Source organism: Astatotilapia calliptera, chromosome 15 (genome assembly GCF_964374335.1).
Source record: "Astatotilapia calliptera chromosome 15, fAstCal68.1, whole genome shotgun sequence".
NCBI lineage: Eukaryota > Metazoa > Chordata > Actinopteri > Cichliformes > Cichlidae > Astatotilapia > Astatotilapia calliptera.
Window position 1 is genome coordinate 37099010 of NC_137436.1, and position 20956 is coordinate 37119965.

Genomic DNA, 20956 nt, shown 5'->3' on the forward strand with positions numbered 1-20956 from the left:
AATTTTCACAAATTGTTGAAAGTTGTTTATTTTAATTTGTGGTACAATTAACTGAGCCATGAGTGTGTGTGTACAGGTGGCTTTGATCACACATCTGTGTGACGTTTTCAGAAAGTGGTTTAAAAATGTTCATTCTTTTATATCCACTGGCTTTGGTTGTTTGGACCAGGTTTGGGCTTATTGCAGAAAACAGTTTTATTAAAACAGGAAGATTTTGAAAGATTCAGTGGAATACACTTTTACAATGTCAAAATTTCATTTCTTACAGGGAAATACATGTAAGTGAGCCTGATAATTGTATTATTATTTATTTTATTTTATCATTATTTCACAGACTCTGTTGGAGGGCTTAACAGGAGTTTCAGTTTCCACATTCAAAATGTTAGCATCAGTATCTAAATCTTTTCTTAAAAGTTTGGGCAACAATGTAATACGCTTACTCTGGAACACAGCCAATCCAGAAAATGTAAAAACACATATGCTCTTTCTTGGCAATCTTTATTAAATGAAATGACCCATAAAGTTGGGCATTACCCAAAATATTTTCTATCAAATGGAGAACGATTTTACAAAGAAAACCAGATGTTCTATGCCTACACATCTGTAGGAAAAGAAATAGTATGAAAATACATTTTCAACTTGCTTATAAAATACATTCGTTTACAATCCAATAGATTATGGTATCAAGTGACAGGCAATTTAACAGAGAAACATAAAAGGTTAGGAGCTATTAAGGTCAAGACACATAATGAAGGGCTGATATTTTAATGCAGTCTTTCTGATTTCTTCTCAGGTCTGATAACGCTGGTACTCGCCATGACGGCTCATAATTCAGGATTACATTATCGTATTTTATTTCACCTGGACAGTGATGATCATGTTACAGCTCTGTGCCCTGTATACGTGGCCAATAGAAAAAAATGAGCTCAAATCTGTTTGTTTCAGTTTATGCTGTCCAAAGCTTTAGATTACACTGAATGTATTTAACTGGAGAAAAAACATAATGGGCAAAACTCACACTTAATAATGAAAAAAGTTAGTGCATGTTAGATGTCACATATGTACATATAGGCTGTAATTGCCTTTAATAAAATACAACAAGTTTTGATGGCTCTGCAGTGGAAACACACGGAGGGCTGTTTACATATGAATTATGGTTAATTTGCATATGTAGTAGCTTGAGGTTCCTGCATAGCTGTTGGTATGCACCTGAATAGAGTTAGCACATGCAAGTTAAGCCTACGCTTGCATGCATGTTTGGTTAACTGTGCATGTAAATATGGACGTACAGAGAATCTTTTTTTCTCTTAAGAAATACAGTACTTTTATCCCTGGATTCTAAGTTGACAGCCTGTGCACATACAGTGCACATGCATACCCTGCGAGTGTTTAGTGCATATTGCTACATTTATACAAAGTAACACGTGTGCCGGATTGGGCGGGGTCATCTGAACAACAAGAGAACACAGAGAAGGAAAAACAAGAGGCTGGAAGGTGTGTTCACAGAGCCAGAGGAGGAATGAGTGTGACGGTGCGTGTGAGGAGGACAGTTTGTGTAAGGCTCCAAACAGGTAGCGTAGGCCATGACATGTGCCACATAATTCTGCTCCTTTACACCATGGAACAGGTGAGCCATTGGTCCTTTGGCATAGATGGCCACATCCTCCCCACCATGTGTCTCAGCATCCAGTGGCACAGCAGCCTGCTGCATGTACTCCTCATCATCTAAACAAAAAAAATGTGTAGCCAATCACCAAACAACCTTTCAGAATAAGTAGATGTTTCAGCGTTTCCATTAATTCACCATGATGACCTTATACACTCTACCTTACTTACAAATTCATAAACTGTCATTGGGATAAGAGACATACATTAGATTGCACTATTATCACACTTTCCTCATGTATCCTGTGGCACAACTGTGTTTTTCAAATCCTCTGTAATTTATTTAATCAAACTTAATAATATAATTTTCACAAACCAGAAAGGAATCTAAATCCCTTTGATTCAGCGACTAACGCGAAGCAAAGCGTGTAAAAATACCCCCAGTGGATGTATTTGGAAAATGACTGCAGTCTTTGTTTTGCTCTGGTTAAAGGGGCCTTTTAAGCATTGTGCAAAGGTTGAACCTTTATTCTCTTTTATCTCTACATCTCACAAAAACTTTTTGGCCTCATACGCTTACATTAATCATATAGATGTTGACTTGCAGGGGATAGGTGCCAGGTGGGCTGAGTGTACACTGGTTCCCAGAACAAGTATATTAAAAAGAGAAGGCATTTTTTTCACCTTAAGTTACACACACTTGTTCAATGACAAAAAACACACAGTGTAGGACAAGGAACATTGCTGTTAACCTTCCAAAGTACAGGAGACCTGTGCAAAGAACTAAACAGAAGACAGAACCATGAATCCGTAAATAAAATGACCATCATAATTTATCTCTGCTCCCTAGAGAAACATGCACAAGCCAACCATAACCGCATCGCTTCAAGGTGTCTGTGTACACATCAGCACAGACGAGTGCCACAGCTGAAAGATATTAATCTGTACTTACAGTAATCCACCAAAGTGATGTTCTCTCTAGTTCCATTTATATGGACGTAACCCGGGCCATTGGCATACAGGATGCTAGTGAAAGGCATTTGGTCGTCAGCTTTCTTTGGGGCTAATCCTGAATAATAAAAATAAAAAGAATGTAGGTAAGGAAGAGGCTAGTTCCAGTATTCTTCACAAGTGGTCCGTCTGCACCCTTTTTTTGTTTTACCCCTTTTTTCGCCCCTTGTACTTTTAATTTCACACACCAGGGCATGATTTTCATGCTAGTTTGAACCCACAATGCCTTCACGTGGCAGTGCTTTGAGTCATACCAAAGATGGGGTTTCCTCGAGCCGTGTTGCCACCAAAGGTGAAGACATGAGAGTGGTCAGCAGTGACCACAGTCAGTGTGTCTGATTCTCTGGTGAGCTGTGCAGCACGATGAATGGCACGGTCAAACATCACAGCTTCTGTCAGTGCCAGTTTGGCAATGCCATCGTGGTGACCGTGATCGATTCTCCCTCGTAACAGATAACAGAAAAGAGATTTAGACATTTAATATTTATTTCATTGTCTTGCAACTTAAGGAATTAAACCTCATTAAACTGGATCCACAAGCTAAATAATTAAATGAGTGTGCTTGCTGAGATTTTACATTACAAAATTGTTTTATTGCACTCATCTTCCACAAACAGGAAATATCCTTTTGGATTTTTCTTCAGTATTTGAATAGCCTTTTCTGTCATCTCCACAATGGATGGATCACGCGTGCTATTTCGGAAAACCTCAAATCTCATGTCTTTGGGCTCAAACAGACCTAGAAGCACGAACAAACAAGAAGAAAATGTTCATGTTGGACCAAAATGAATAAAAAATATGCAGCAGCACACAGCAATGTTGTGGTTAATCCAAACTGTCAGTTAGAACAAAAAAAAAAAAAAAAAAAAAATGGAAACTGAAAGTCAATTTCAAAATATGTTAGAGTTGAACAGCTAAACCTTCTGACCCCGTCTGTAGAGTTAAAATCAGCACTGCAATCTCAGATCATTAATATGAAAATCTATCTAAGAATTGGTACACTTGCTCATTTAAGTTATATATAAGGCAGTTAACAGTTTTAAAGAAATAATTGCTAGCTGCTAGTCAAGCCTTCTCTGTGATGGCTTGTTTTAAAAGTAAGAACACCTTTAAATGCAGCAGATCTAATTTTCTAAATTTATCATACAAGTGGGTAATATGCATAACATTGATAACAAGATGATAACACCTCTGAGCTATTGGCGGCTGCATTGCTGTCATGCACACTGTGTTGTTTTATCACCAAAGCAGTAAGAGATGATACTAGTCAACATCATAAGTATTTACATGTCTATAAAGATTAAAGTTGGGTTAAGTGGACTCCTCTTCTTTCTAAGGCATTTATAAGATTTAATAACTTAGATATATGTAAACAGGTTTATGACTAAATTTTTCCCTACCTTTCTACCAATGTTAATATATTTAATATTCTGCAGTAAGTCTGTATCTGCTCATTAGCAGACCCAATATTAGTTACCCACCCATGAGTCGGTCAGTATTTTTAACATTTATCTCATCAAACTCCTTCCTGTGCCAAACATAGTGTGATTTCTTGTTCTGAAACACAAACCAGAGGAAACGTGACTCTGTGAGCTGTCGTGGGGGAATTGAGGAAATATTTGCACAATAATTGTCAATAATCCTACTGGTTTAGCCTTTAGCCACACATCAATGAGGTTCCTCTTGTCTTTGCGGTCCCCCTTGCGGGAGTTGGAGGTAGGGTACTCTGGGTCTGGGGTGCCTTTTGGAGTCATGTACATCCTGCCTCCACCGAGAATCACCTTTAAAAAACAACAACAAGCAGAACCACAAAGATGTTTGGCTTTTCCAACTTTCCTCATATTTCTTTGTACTGACCTTAAAGTTATTGTTAATTATAATCTGACAGGATAATCGAAATAAAACGATAAAGTCATGAACTCTGGAAATCACAATGGAAAATAACTGGGAACACAGAGTGCTCATTTGTATATGGCAATTAAAGATAGGCCAACAAGATCAATTCCATTATTTATTTATTTATTTATTTATTGCAATTTTATAGAAGGTGGTGCAGCAAAACAGGGTTCTAACAGGGTTCTAACAGGGCTGATCGAGCTTACAATCTTTGCTTTAAAGTGTTCGTGTACTGCTCTCATCAAGTAGAGTCATATGAAATTACACACACACACACACACCCTGACCTCCACTTCTGAGTTGCCTACAGATCAAGTATGGACTGTGCCTGAATGGACATACAGAACTCAAAAGAAAAAAGTTTGGTTCTCTGTAGAGCGTTTCCCGCTGGGCGGTGCCTCACAGCCCTCTGCCTCTGGGAGTGACCCTTTCAACAAAGGAGGCAAGAGGTGGCCAGGAGGCCTGTTTAACAGGTGGGTGCAGCCTGATCTATCTAGTGAAAGTCTAGACAGACCAGGCCAAGATTTTAAACGTCAGGGCATAATAAAAGAATTATCTGGTCCCTACCAATTTATATAAAAGTATTTAAATAAACCCTATTATATAATAGCTACACTGACAATTGATGTTATATCTTATTTGTTGATTGAAAAGAGCCAAACAATTTTTCTTTCTTACATCAATGTCAACATTGGTGACTAGCTGGGTGGCAATGTCGACGCAACCATGTTCGCGAGCACTGGAAGGCAGATCTGCATCACTGTACCAGCTGCGGCTGACAGAGTGGGCGTAGGCGGCTGCTGGGGAAGCATGCTGGACACGGGTGGTGGTCACTATTCCTACTGATTTACCTGAAAAACAATAGAAAACTGCAAATGAAAAATGGATAGAATACAGTACATCCAGGAGTTCACACTACCGGTCAAAGGTTTTAAAACACCCTAATTCTTCCAGTTATTGCTGTTTAAGTTGTTCAAGTCCAATGAATAATTTGAAATGGTACAAAAGTAAATAGTGAATTGCCAGATGTAAAAAAGAAAAAGAAAAGAAAAGAAAAAAAGGTAAGATTACCCAAAACCAAAAGTAATGTACTTTTCAGAATTATACAAAATGTTTTGTTTTCATGGAACACAAAATGGGTTAACAATTTAAAGCTGTTCGGCAGCAGTGGAGGTTGATGAAGCCTTAGAAGCTGGTGCTACTAAGTCCTACAGGTGTTCCAACTTTTCTGGATTACTTACAACCCCATCTGTCTGCATAAAAGTGTGTTGGAACACACTGTGGTACCATACCCTCATGAGCATCAGTTGAACAGTATTGTACTACAGAAAGTAAAGTGTTGCTACAAAATGGCAAGAAATAGGCTATTAATAATGGAAGAGAGACAGACCATCGTAACACTTCAAAATATAGGTCTTTCCCACAGAGAAAATGCAAAAAAAGTCAATGTGTCAATGAGTACAGTTTCCTTCACCATCACAAGGCACTCAGAAACTGGGGCACACTCTGTCAGGTAGAGATCTGGCAGACCCAAAGCAGCAACTGAATCAGAGGACAAGTTTCTGAGAGTTAACAGGTTGCATGACAGACAGCTCACAGGACAACAGCTTCAAGCACAGCTTAATAGTGGTTGCAGTAAGCAAGTCTCAGTTTAACTGTGAAGAGAAGACTTCGAGCTGCAGGTTTGACAGACGGGTCTCAGCAAGAAAGTCTAACATATAAAATGAAATCACCTCTTTCAAATAAATTATCTTGTGTTCTGACACCATTTCTCAACCCCTGAGCCCCTCACACAGTCTGTGTACCAACTTTTATTTTGGAATTAAAGCATAAAGATGATTATTTTTATGATACAAATTATATTTTTTTGTGTACTTTGTACCAAATAGTTTTGGAATTTGTTAGAAATGGGTTTGTGTCTTCTTCTGTGCCAGAGAACTCCAATTCTAAGAACTATCTGTTTTATTGGTGACAATGGTGAGATGATTTTGATAGAGGGAGGTGAGATTTGGAGTTTTCGAGCAGTTACGCTCATAGAATTTGTTGTAGTTACTGCTGTCAACACTACATTTGTAACAGTACAACACAGTACAATACATTATCTCTGTGGACAGGTTTGATGGTTCCATGTTTGTTTATTTATTGATAATTATAGAAGAACAATTTTAAAAAATTGCCTTAAAAGAACAATCCACTTAATGAACACCTTATCATGGTGGGGTGGTTTTGGTGCCCTAGGGATCTCCAGCAGTTATGTTATTGGAGGCAATTTGCCCCCATCAGGGTCTCCCAAGGCAATTTAGTTCTAGTTGAGCAGCTAGACCAGGGGTCAGCAACCTTTAGCACCCAAAGAGCCATTTGGATGCGATTTCCACGCAAAAGAAAACACTGGGAGCCGCAAATACTTTTTGACACCTAAAATGAAGATAACACTGTATATATGTATATATACATATTTTTTTACCTTTATGCTTTGTGTGAACAACTAAGGTGTGTTGCTTAAATCCATGAAGTGCTACAGAGAAAATTACATTTTATTTATGTAATTAACACATTTTAAACTCTTAAAGAAATATAACAAAAGGAAAGACACCCAGCTGAACTAAAATGATCCATGTAGCAAACAAAAACTGTTGTGAGCCGCCACCTTTATATCACCTTTGGGCTTTTGGAGCCTTGACCAGATTTTTTAAAAAAATAATTGGAAAAAAAGCACCATGCTGCTGAAAAATGAAAAATAGGCGGACGCACCGGAGCGGCACCAGCAATCACGCCTCGCCACCTTAACGTCTGTGCTATCTATGCTGTTGTGTTGGTATGTGTCGGGCTGTGAGCTTTAACACCGGATGTATGTGTACAGCAACCGTGTGTGAAAAGTGGTCAATAAAGAGATGCTGAAAAGCATGTTCATGGAAACATCGTCGGGTCTGCCGTGATATGTTTACAATGGGACTTCTGCTCCTGAACCTCTGCGCACAGCGTCTGCAAATCGGGGCTGTACGAAGTGACTTTCATCTTTACGCAGGACTGTAAGCTGTCATTTATGAGGCGTGAGCGGTGTTTGTTTTTAATATAGTTCACGGTGGAGAACAGCTGCTGACATAATGTAGATCCGAAGATCCATAATTGGCTTACCTGGGGTTGAAAGTCTCAATAAATGCACGGCGTTTCGGCGGGTACACCGGCTTCCACAAGTGTGACGCTTATTTTGAGCGATCAAAAACTAATAGAAGTTAAAAAAGAACTAACATAAATAAAATACACTTCAGCTAATTACTTAAAAAAATAATTTATTTTCCCAAACCACGCGGAGCCGCACTAAAAGGACTAAAGAGCCGCATGCGGCTCCGGAGCCGCAGGTTGCCAACCCCTGAACTAGACTATGTGTAGACCTCTATGAAGAAAACATTAGTGGTCTGTGTTACCTCAGCCATATTTGGTTTACCGGGGCCTTACCCTGCAGCCAAGGGTGCATTAAACGATTTAGTATATCGACACATGATGCAAATAAACATATATGTGACAAAAATATAGCAAACTCAATCTAATGTTGTGACACGACAACATTAGCAAACATTTGCAAACAACAATGCAAATTCACTTGAAACATGCACATGCCTTGACAGACAACCCTGCACAAATTGCATGTCATAAAGTGACCACAGGCACAAAGGTCAAGGCAGATCAGCGTGGGTGGTTCTCCTAACTGTATATATATTTTTTGAACGTTGAACCGTAATTGGCAAGCAACACTGAAGTAGCTTGTCAGATTATTGCTTTATTCCACATATTTTATTTTAAAGCATTACATATCTTAAGATCAGAAAACAAACTGGTTGACCTGTCCTTTACACAGCAAACTCACTACTTGACCAAGCAATCAACTGTCTTTACCTTGTGCTTTAGCGCGCCGCAGAACTGAGTAGACCTCATTACCAAAGGTGGTGTTACACTCGTAGGCCACCGCTTTAGCGCTGAGTCCTACTGTCTTTGCATTGGCCTTCACACCGCAGTGGTAGGCTGTAGCAGTGCTGGCACTGTCTGCTACCTGCTTGTCCACACTGTAGGTCTACAGAGTAGAAACAAAAACAGCATTAAAACAGGATAGCATCAAACACAGATGGACCATGTCATTATTTTTAGAAGTGAAATCTGCACATGCACATTTGGGGAGCTGAGATATTTTATGCATTCACTGCATATTGAAAGTAGCATTTTTGCTTCTCCCCTGAGAAAAATTGCTTGAATGTGCTTCATGTTCTAATGTGTTAAGTTGAAATGACTGTCACTTAAGTTGCAAAAGTTTCTGGGGATGATCTAAAAGATGGAGCCAGCTAGAATGTGTTATATCAGATATGTTCTCTTTTTGATTATAGGTTGGGATATCAGAGGCACCAAAGACACTAAACACTGATTCCTTCTTTCAACCACACAGTGATTTAGGGATTATGTTCAATCCAGGATGATGAGTTTAAATCTGTGTTCACATTTTCTACCACAGTGTCAGCATTTTCACTTCAGCTGTTGATTGCATTAGGATTTTTTTTTTCACGTGAGAGTTTGAGTGGCATGTGTCGTGTTAAGGGAACGAAGCATGTGAATAAAAAGACACGTTCAAGCCCCTGATCAGCCTTCCTTATAAAGGGGTATTCACCTGCAGTGCAAATCTGTCTTTGTCTCTATGATAGTTCTACTTCATGTCTCTGTACTGATTTACCAGGTGACTGTATTTCTACCATAAACACACACTCAAACACACACGCACATTTTACAAGAATGTGAGTGAAAGTGGGGAAAAATTCAAAGGCCACAGAGAAAAGGTATGTTTCTGTGAGCTGTTGCTAACCTGGAATGTGTTTTGAAATTTGTGTGAAAATTCCCCCCTGCTTTGTCACTTTCTTCACCAGGAGGAACACCTTTTTTAGGATAATGTAACAGTAAAATGCAATAATTTTCAAACACAGTAAGAAATGTTTTACTGCAGGTTTGAAAATACAGAGCTATTTACTGGTTAATATGTATTCCAACCTTCCAAGGAATTACATAAAAGCATTTTTCCTAGCAACCAACTGACCAACTCTAGAGAAAAAAAGTTAAAAAAAAAAAAGAACATTAGATGTAATGTGAGTGGATACAGTTCAGTACAGGCCACAGAAGAACAAGAGCACACATTGGAAAAGTTACTCTACTTCTCATGAGTGGAGAAAGCAACTTAGAAGAACTATTAATAAAATACAAAATGTAAAATACATTTGAAGTGCAGCTGAGGTTATAGGATGACACTTTACTGGCTATTTTGAATTTCTTTCTACACATGAATAATTAATTGATGAATAATAACTGATGACCTGCAGGTCAGCAGTGCTGTTTTGTCACCTTAGAGAGGGCCACGTATGGAAAGGTGTCCATGGCTAGTATCGTCTCTTCTCCAGATCCACCATCCATCTGACCTCGCAGGATTCGAGCTGCTGACACTGTGGACACGCCCATTCCTGCGAGACAGTGATTGACGACCAAAGGTCACTGACGTGGTCAGTCTACATTATACACATTCACTGGACATTTTATAAGGTTGATAGTAAGGGGGCTCGATTCCCCTTGTTATTTCTTGAGAAATGCCTTAATTGTTCATGGCACACATTCAAAAGGTGATGGATACATTTATACATTTCAATGAGACTGATTCTTAGTCACCAGTGTTTAAATAAGAAAATGCCGAGAGGAGACTAAGAAAGAGTTTTGCATGCAACACAAGAAAACTCTAAAGCAGTGATACCTGTTACTCATATGTGCACTTATTCTTTGTTGTGGTACTTTACTGTTCTAATGAAAAAGAGCTCAAAAGAGCTCATTTTAAGATTTTTTGCCATCCTGTATCTCATTTGGCATATTCTGTTAATATCTTAGAGCTTTTTCCAGGGGTAAGAATGTTTATGTTAGATTATGTTTGAAATCAGGTTGTAATCTTAAAGTCAATCTTATAGCTTTGGTTTTAGAGTAATGTACAACAATTGTAATGTCATTTAAACTTCCAAACTGCCCTTTTCTACACAAAACCATTAAGGGTTACAGTGAAATTTAAGTTTTCCTTTTGTTTCATTGCACACTAACCATGAAAAGGACCCCTTAGTAAGCAGAGGTTTCAGTTCATTTTTATCTATATGTCACCAAATTACAACAACAATCATCTGGAAGTGAGAATGTTAAGTCACAAAAATGGTATTACAGAAAGTAATGTTGCAGTTTAGAATAAATCAAATGACTCAATTAACATTTTTGGTTCCCTTTCAGTCGATTCACTCGGTACAACACATAAGTATGGGATATCACGCCCTCGCGTGTCCTGGCTGAAGAAACCTTTATTCATGCCCTTAAGGCAGATGACGTGTGATGACACGCGCACGACCCCGCCTGCACATATAGCCCCTGTCATCACAGTCATCCCTCAGTTCGATAGCCGCTCTTCACCAAGCCAAACTGCTCAGTGGGGCCACCTTGTGTTGTACCTCGTTCCTCTCCTTCAGGGAACAGAAGTTATAGACATAACTATTCGTTCCCTTTCAGTCGATTCACTCGGTACAACACATAAGTATGGGACATATATACACGCCCCGCAGAGCAGCCACCGAACCGGAATCGGACCACCATATCCTTAGTGAGTGGTAGGCGCATGGCCCCCGCCTGCACATATAGCCGCTGTCATCACAGTCATCCCTCAGTTCTTACGCTCTTCACCTCGCTGAGAACACCTCTGCTGAGTTGGGCTAGCTAGCTGCTGGTAGTTAGCTCCATTGTCTGCCGACTTGAACTTAGCTTAACTGCCCCTGTTGGTGTTAGCCTCCACCACGCAGTTGGTGTGTAGGCTGCCCGCGGAGCACTAATTTCAAGTTTTTTCCCGTGCAGCATTTTGCTTTGCGTTTTGGAATGGACTCCAAACCGAAGCGAGCAAAGCAGAAATCTTCTGTTCACCCCTGTCCTCAGGGATGCAGTTTCTCTTTGCACGACAGCGACCAGCACGATGCCTGCCCTGTCTGCCTGGGGCCCGAAGCCTGTGCGTTTTGTCGCCAGCTCCGGCGCTCGACCCTGGAAAGACGGGTGACGTTTGTGGAAAAAGTGCTGGGACGCTTGGCTGTCGCACGGCATGACCCTCTCCTTTCCGAGTATGGAGCCCCGGCTTCATCCGAGTCCGAAGACGAGGATTTTCCGGTCGATGTCCCCACAATTAGCTGGGCTGACCACATGGAATATGTTGACGGGTTAGCCGATGACGAGCCGAAACCATGCAGGAGCGCTGACGGGCTTCAGCCTGGGTTGAAGCCCGCCAGCGCTCCCTAGGAAAACGATGACGTACTGGACATTGGCCTGGATATCCATGGTTTGTCGGAGGATGAGCAGGAGAGTTCATTGTCGGCCCAATGTGCCGCCGCTGCTACGCCGGTCGGCCACGATGACACCTCTCTTTTTTTCCCTGTTTTGCCGTGCTGCTGAGAAGCTGCAGGTGGACTGGCCCTCTCCTCCTGCCTTCCCATGTTCCCAGACTTTCTCTGCGAGCTAACAGCATGGAACAAACCTCTGTCTACCCGCGTCACTGTGCCCGGCTATGGACAGTACAAGGAATTGGACGGCGCCGAGGGGGCTGGCTTAGCTAACCCACCCCCTATGGAGCCGTCTCTGGCTGCTTATCCCATAACCATGGTGTCGGCGGCCCCGCAACTCTGCCGTCCAAGTACTGCAGATTCTCTGCTTCGCAGCTGGAGAAGATTTATTGGGCTCAGGCCGGCACTGCTCACGCCATGAGCTCCGTCACCATGCTCCAGATGTACCAGGCAATGTGCCTGGTGGTGCTCGGATCGCTGGTTCCTGATGACATCCCGCTGGCACCTCTTCTTAACGAGGTCAGAGTCGCCACAGATTACATCCTCCGTGCGTCTCGCTGTGCAGTGCTCTCCCTGGGCAGAGGGATGGCGTCGACAGTAGTGGCGCAGGGGCACCTGTGGCTCACCCTCTCTGACGTCCCGGATAGGGACAGAGCTATATATTTGGACGCGACATCATCCCCAGATGTCAGCCCAAGCCCAAGCCCGCAGTTAGCTCTCACAGGCCCACCGCTGCTCTGACGACTGGCAAGAGACCGGCACCCACTGCTGAAGTGAGTGTGCCGCCAGCGAGAGCACATCCTCTGGCATGAGCTCCACGCCAGTTGGCCTGGAGCAAAGGCCCACCCTCGGGCCCCCGGCGGGATCCGACACCTCAGCCTCAGCCCTCCTAGCTGTGGTTTCGAGTGGAGAAGGGGTCCAGCAGCAGGGAGACGCTGTTTTTATCCCTCTGTTGCCGCACAAGAGGTGCCGCTTAAGTTCTGTTCAGGTTGTCAGCCCCAGAAGGCGCTGCACTTTCCTAACACTGTCTCCCAAGCACAAAACTCCTGCACACAAAATGCCTCAGGTCACTCCCTGTTCAGGTGTGTTAAATGTTCAGGTGACCACATAGAGAAAAGGTGCCTCCAACAAAATGTATGAATGTACATGTTTCCATGTTACAATCAATAAAGAGTGTTGTTTATTCTCAAACAATCACAAATGCTCAGCCTGCAGGCAGAATGAGCCAGGTCAGGCAGGTGATGCAGTCCCCTGCAGACAAACTGGGGGGCGACAACGCCCCGCCGACGGTGCTGCAGGTCAGCCGGCTGGCTGCTCACTTCCCTCAGTGGCGCACTTGTGCCCCCTCTCCGTGGGTGCTGCGAACCATTGCCATGGGTTACCGGGTCAAGCCGCCTCGTTTCCAAAGAGTTGTAAACACGACTGTCAACACCGAGGCGGCCATGATACTCAGAGAGGAAATAAAGGCGCTATTGCAGAAAAGAGCAACACGAGTGGTCCCCACTTCGGAGACAGACAAAGGTTGGTACAGCCATTATTTTGTTGTTCCAAAAAAAGAAGGAGGGCCTTGTCCCATCCTCAACCTGCGAGTCTTGAACACGTATCTACGAACGTACAGGTTCAAGATGCTAACACTCAGACAGCTATTGAATGCAGTCGGCCCGGGAGATTGGTTTGCAACAATTGATCTAATAGATGCTTATTTTCATGTGGCTATACACCCGAAACACAGGCAGTTTCTGAGGTTTGTATTTGAGGGCGTAGCCAATGAATACTTAGTGCTGCCGTTCGGGCTGTCGCTCGCTCCTCGCACCTTTACGAAATGTGCCAAGGCAGCGCTAGCGCCCCTCAGAGAGAGAGGCATCCGCATCTTGGCCTACCTAGACGACTGGGCTCTCGTAGCTTGCTCCAGAGAGCAGGCAGAGACACAGCTGTCGCTGGTTCTGTCACACATTCAGACACTGGGGTTCTCTGTGACACATTCAGACACTGGGGTTCTCTGTGAACTTTCAAAAGAGCTCGCTAATCCCGAGTCAGCAGATTACTTTTCTCGGTTTGAAAATATGCTCGCTTTCCAGCCGCGCATGTTTGTCGGAGCACAGAGTGGCCGCGTTTCATCGCTGCCTCGCTCAGTTTCAGCTGGGAAGCAGACTGCGTTTCCAGACGATATTAAGCTTGTTGGGCATGATGGCATCTATGATCGCCGTGGTGCCACTTGGACTGTTAAAAATGAGAGCGTTTCAACGCTGGACTCTCTCTCACCGTTTGTGTGCATCGCGTCACCTCCGGAGGAGGCTGCCGGTAACCGCGTCTTGCATGCTAGCTCTCCGTCCTTGGAGGGAGCCCAGGCTGCTGCATCAGGGCTCTCGGATTGGGAGGGTGTTGTTTCGCAAGGTGGTGTCCACAGATGCTTCCCTAAGAGGGTGGGGAGCGCTTTGCGAGGGTGCATCAGTGAGAGGGATCTGGTCCGCAGCCCAGCGCGAGCTGCACATCAACCACTTAGAGCTGTTAGCAGTGTTCTTAGCTCTAAAGCATTTCTGTCCAGTCCTGGATGGCCAGCATGTCTTAATCAGGACGGACAATTCAACAGTGGTGTCTTACATAAACAGGCAGGGAGGAACATGTTCTCTTCCCCTGTTGAAGCTGTCTCACTCTCTGCTGTTATGGTGCAGTGTTCATTTTCTGTCTCTAAGAGCCACCCATGTCCCGGGCCACCTGAACCTGGGGCTGGACCTTCTCTCCAGGGGGGGTCCTCTGGTGAGAGAATGGAGGTTACACCCTTAAGTAGTGGCTCAGATTTGGGATTTATTTGGCAAGGCACAAATAGATCTTTTTGCTTCCAGGGTAAATACTCACTGCCCCCTGTTCTTCTCCATAATCGACCATGATGCACCCTTGGGCATGGACGTGCTAGCGCACCAATGGCCAGACGTGTATGCATTTCCCCCAGTGGAAATGATATCTCCAGTTCTAGAGCGAGTGCATCGGTATTCCCTCTCTCTGATTCTAGTGGCCCCTTGGTGGCCCACAAGGTCGTGGTATGCGGAGATAATCAGCCTTCTAGCAGCAAGTCCTTGGCCCCTTCGGTGGCTCATGCTGTCCTTTCTGCTGGGTCTACCACTCACTAAGGATATGGTGGTCCGATTCCGGTTCGGTGGGGCGTGTATATATGTCCCATACTTATGTGTTGTACCGAGTGAATCGACTGAAAGGGAACGAATAGTTATGTCTATAACTTCTGTTCCCTGAAGGAGAGGAACGAGGTACAACACAAGGTGGCCCCACTGAGCAGTTTGGCTTGGTGAAGAGCGGCTATCGAACTGAGGGATGACTGTGATGACAGGGGCTATATGTGCAGGCGGGGTCGTGCGCGTGTCATCACACGTCATCTGCCTTAAGGGCATGAATAAAGGTTTCTTCAGCCAGGACACGCGAGGGCGTGATATCCCATACTTATGTGTTGTACCTCGCTCCTCTCCTTCAGGGAACAGAAGTTATTGACATAACTATTTGTTTTATTTACTATTATACCTTCTTTTATCAGTCCTCTTACATCTATGTCAAAGTGTGTACAGGCTGTATTGAGGACACTTCCTTGACTGTTAAGCTCACCCTTTAAACATATAATATCTGTGTGAATTACTTACTTAAATAAGCAAGGAGTTTATGAGTTTTCTCAAAGAAAAGAAAAAAAAACTCACAATATGTGAAGTTCCAGCTCAGTTTACCCAAATGCGTACTTTCTCTTCGTCACAGTGCTTTTACAACATTCACAGTAGCTCAGGTAAAATACAATCATCACACAGACAGGAACAGTACTTTAACATTTCAAGTTCCAGTCGAATCTTTTAGATGATGTGAACCATCCTTTCTTGTATTATGAATCAACCTTATGTAAATCACTTGTACTTTATTTGAACACAATAAGGGAGAAGCAGCTCCTCATTAGCTTCTGTGATGCATTTACTTCACACACCTTAAACTAGATGTTAGAGTTGTCACAGTTAACATTTCTCATGTTACCATGTTGTATTTCTAAAACCCAGCCTCAGTGTATGTCCTGTAGACTCTCAAATGGAAACACCAATATCTAGATCTAGATCTAGATATTCTAGATCTAGATCTAGATCTAGATATTCATAAATTTCACCAGACCAGCTTTAATCCTAAGCTTTTGTTGTTTTTATGTGTTACATAAAAAAACGTTAACATTTTATATTTTCAAGTGAAAACACAGTGACATGTTTTGTTGAAGAAACAGTCTGTCTTCTAGTTCTCAGAGGTTACCGTTAGTTTTTCAAACACATTCGTTTTCATTTCTGTCTAGGTGGTTTTTATGGATAAAGTGATTTTCAATAGTACAAGCATGTTTAACTTTTTGTTGCTCTCCAGTATAAATGCAGGAACTTGTAGGCTTTATTTAAACTGTCACAATTTACTAAGCAATGTCAAAAACAGGGTTGACCCATGACGCATCTGAACACTCCTGGAGAAGCCCGAAGCATTGTACCTCCTTAACTAAACAATCAATTTGTTGCCTGTTTTTTGCTATGGTGCCTACAAGTTTTCCTTTGCTGCTGTAAGCCCTTTACCATTGTATTTAAAAACCCTACTGTGGTGCATTTAAGTTTCCCTTAAAAGTCACACTCATAAAATTAAGAACAGGCTTAGGGCAAAGCAGGGCAGGAGAGATGTGTAAAGAAAACTCTGCTCACCGACCACCCAGAAATGCGACTTGATGGGTATGATTTAAAGCAGATATTGTTTGTCTTTAACACAAAAAACATTCTCACATCTTTGTGCCTTTAATCAGCTTCTCCCACCAAAACTGATTTAATCCCTCACCAGTCATAAAAGTAACAATTAATGGCAGAACAATTTCCAGCCAAATCTAATGCAGATGGAAATTATTCTCAAATGTCAATAGCTGCCTGTAGATGTTGCAGTGTCAGACTACAGCGCTACAGAAGGACACTTTGTTATCTCAAGAGTGGATCTTTAAGGTGGCGCCCCCACTGATGTTGATACTCTAAGATAACTAAGTTATCTTAGAGTATCAACTAATGTAGCAGCATAGCTAAAAGACAACTGCTAACAACAAACAATGCACTCTAAAAGAAACAAATGGCTCTGTAAGAGCTGTGCGAAAGAAAAAAAATGCACACTTTTGTTTGTGTTTGACATTTTTATCCGATTTATTTCTTTTTCTTTAGATGAAACTACATTAATCTCAGATGAAGCAGTGCTATGCTGCTATGTCAATAATGGGAATTCCATTTGAAGTTGGAAAGTGGAATTTCCAAGTTCCCAGTCACAATCTTCGACTGGAATGCTTCCTCAAATCAGAATTTCAACTGAGAAAGTCAGGACGGCACGACTAACCCTGATTTAATGATCCAAGATGGCGGATGTGCATAGGAACATTAGTAAAACTGTAAAACTTGTGATCTGTAGGATCACTGCTATGTATTTGTAACTCACTACATAAACCTCATGCATACATGAATGTGCTGGGGCAGTGTGTTTCAGGGCAAAAAACAAGTATACACAGTAAACAAATCTTGTGTTTACACACAGTAAACAAATCTTGTGTTTACAAAGAGTAAACAAATCCTGTTTTTCCTCGCTTTTCCGAAATGACTACTGGAACGCAGCTCCCAGCTCTGACATCTGTCTTCAGAGGTAAATGCAGTACAGTATAAGCCTCTTACACAGTTTTGTATCATTGCATCTGGGTTCTGGTACTTAAACTGTGTGACAACAGTGGCAAGAAAATATCCCCACACCATTATTCCATCACCAGTGTCCTGAACTGTTGATACAAAGCAGAATGGATTCATGCTTTCATGTTGTTTATGCCAAATTCTGACCTATCGTCTGAATCTTGCAGCAGAAATCGAAACTCATCAGACCAGGCAGCACATTTCCAATCTTGGGTTGTCAAAAATCGCATGTAAAGACTGTAGCCTCAGTTTCCAGCTGGCAGCTGACTGGAGTGGCACCTGGTGACACCATGGCTGAGTGGGTCACACACCAGATACATGAATGGCTCTACATTGCTAAGGAACAAAGCAAATACTTATTTTCCTTGATTTTGTGACTTTCTTACTGGAACATCTTAACTCAGGAGTGGGAGTCACTCTAAGCCCACCATCAAACGTCCAGGGTAAATGGAACACAGAATAATCCTAATAAATACATTTGTGAATCATTGTTTCTGGGTTTGAATACTCTAACTGTGTGACAATGCTGCCATTATAAGGTCAAGATAGAAATTATAACATTGCTAATTGTTGCACTATTAAAAAAAAAACAAAACCCAACAACAACAGCATCGCTGATGTCTGACTTCCAATAAAGACCTCTACTATTGCATCCTATCTGTGAAAAGGCAAAGGTGCTAAACTGTGACACATGTGTGCCTGGTCACAGTGGACTGGAAATAATTTTTTTTCTGCCAAACCAACTACCAGCTGTTCTCAGGATGTGGATCTCAGTGATTTTGTTCTTTTCCTTAAAATAAAATCTGAGTTACGGACACAATGGAAGATTCATAAAAATACAGTTTTAAAAGTGGCCCAGTGCTTTGAATGAGATAATGAGACAAAAGATTTTCATTGCCTCCTGTACACTGATCACACATCAACATTAAAACCACTAACAGGTCATCCACATCCCCCACCTGCAGTTCGTCGGTCTTTGACCAACGTGACCAGCCCAACAATCTAACAACCATTGACATCAGAAAGAAAAAGTTCAGGAACAGCTCGTGGAGCACAGCAAAGAGCCAAAGGCTTCCAACCTCCCGTGATCCAAAACTTGATGGAGCATCTCTGGGGCAGACCGGAGCAAGCCTGATTATCAGAAGCCTCACCTTTCAACCCACAGGAATGAAAGGATCTGCTGCCAACACCTCACTGCAAGACAACACAGCCTCTGACCTGTCAGCGCAGGTAGTGTTAAAAAATGAAAATCGGCCATTTAAAGTTTAAATGTCTATCACAATGCTACACCAACATATGTCTGTACAAGTATTTTTTTCCACCTATTCTATATTTCGCCCATAAAGTTCCAAAGCACTGCAGTCAAGCTTAATTTTCCCAAATATTTGAACCATATTTGTTGGTAATTGCTGAATGATATTTGATCCTTCTGTTTAGTCTTGGCAAAAAAAAACACAAGAACCCCAAAACCTCACATTGCTTGCCCACTTTGAAAACAGTTTTATAATTATGTAGAAATACTGTTACATCATCCACTTTTTGTCAGTGAAGTTGAAAGTAATGCATTTTCTACTAAATCTTTAGCCACAGCTGTGCCAGCACTGAATGCTGGTTAAAATTGATTTCTCAGAAGCTTACCGTCACCCAGGAACAGGATGATGTTCTTGGCCTGGTGCTCCCGAGGACGTAATCTGAGCGCAGCATCCAGTGTCGCCCTTGCTTGTGCATCCCAATATGCCGGCTCTTTCTCAATCTCATACAGGGCTGCTCCATAGAAACATGCATGGAGAAAGAATGAATGAGATGTAGGTGCAGTCTTGGATATGAGTAGATCTCAGAGATTTACAGGTAAACAAGCAGGCATGTGTGTGGGGCTGACTGTTTAGGGTTTGTGCGTGGGGGGGTTTCCATGTGCAGAACTTCATAAGAATTCATGTGTGTGCGCGAGCACACATTTTTCTCTCTTTAAGGTTAATGCCCTGACATATGCACATGTACTTTACCTTGATTCAGACAAGAAAAACAGGTTTCTTAAAAGGTGTCAAAGTGATAAAAACAGCCTTGAAGGCACTTTGATATCTATCCATTCATGCTCACGGAGAAGCTCTAGGGGGGAAAACAAAGCTAAAAAAGAAAATTCCTTTTGCCACACACTAAAACAAGGAAAGACAAACAGTCCATCCCAAAGTTTACATAAACAAGTAGACACGGACAAAAATACACTGACACCAGCTTATGTTCATCTTCAGCCACTGGCACCCACACACCTGCATTTTCAAAAGCAGTCTGTCTTTACTCACAGTCCCAGTTTGAGGTTACCTGCTTGAGTCTGTGTGTCCATTTTCCTCCCCACAAAGTGCTACTAATATCCCAACCTCAGGCAGCAATAATAACTCTGACGTCTCCTCACCTTGGCTGTCCATAGCGGCCCGGCTGGCAGGCATCAGGATGGGGCCCAGCAGGATAACCAGGAGACTGGGGACCCTGTAATGTGGTGTCAGCATCTCTGTTCCACACGACCTGGAAGCTGGAGAAATTGACACAGGCTTTCAGTGCAGACGTAAAGGCAGAGGAGGCACAGGCAGAGAGTGTGGCTGCTGAGACCTCCGGCCCTGCCTTTATAAAGCCCCGCTGGGTGTGTGTAGTAAGGAAGGGCCCAAGCCAGCTCATAGGCTTAGAGCCACAAAAGAGGGACGAGTGAGTGTGAGAGAAGGAGGAAGAGCAAGGGAGAAAGACAGAAAAAGAGGACCACACAGGAGCTGCACAGCATCATAGAATAATTCTTGAAAATGCACAAACCCCATTTTATTTTATTTTTTATTTTTATGATTTTAAATGTTACACCTTTTTTTCCCCTCCCTTCTGCAGTACATTTCCCTGACTCCCCTGTTTTGTGTGTGATTGTGATAGAGATCTCAATTATTCTTTGATGTGGTATGTGCCTTCTGGATCTTTTTAAGCTGCAGTCCCTTTAACAGAAGGAAAAAAAACCCCAAAAAACTATCAATTTATGCTGGCATCCATCATTTTACAAATCATTACTGTGTCCCTTTCAATTTCGTCCCCCCACCAATCTCTTGGACAAACACTCAAAAAAGAATGAAAGGGAACAAAGTCCAGCTTAGTCTTGAGAACATCATAATTGAGTCTTGATGTCTTCTGTTTTTTATGTCAGGAAAACGGTCACATTTCCATTTCCCTCCCCTGAATTTTTGCATTTAAAAGACCCCAATATTTTCCCTCTCTGGCTAAGTCAACTTGGCCCGTTTTTCTGTGGCAAATGAAGCAGGGTTAGCATTTTTCTTCTGTGAGGTAGTGGAGCCCGACTGCAGAATGAAAATGTCT

The 20956-nt window shown here is 42.4% G+C and overlaps 1 protein-coding gene across 1 annotated transcript; it reads right to left on the reverse strand.

Annotated features, from left to right (window-relative positions):
• Positions 1–481: 481 nt before the first annotated feature.
• On the reverse strand, positions 482–20216 carry alpi.1 (alkaline phosphatase, intestinal, tandem duplicate 1). Its single transcript, XM_026143430.2, has 11 exons — positions 20022–20216; positions 19250–19375; positions 9889–10004; positions 8407–8581; positions 5191–5363; positions 4263–4397; positions 4098–4173; positions 3221–3355; positions 2871–3062; positions 2558–2674; positions 482–1725 (listed from the first exon to the last, which is right to left on the reverse strand). The coding sequence occupies exons 1-11, from the start codon at positions 20113–20115 to the stop codon at positions 1445–1447; spliced, it is 1620 nt and encodes a 539-aa protein (XP_025999215.1). The 5' UTR covers positions 20116–20216; the 3' UTR covers positions 482–1444.
• Between the last annotated feature and the right edge of the window lie 740 nt (positions 20217–20956).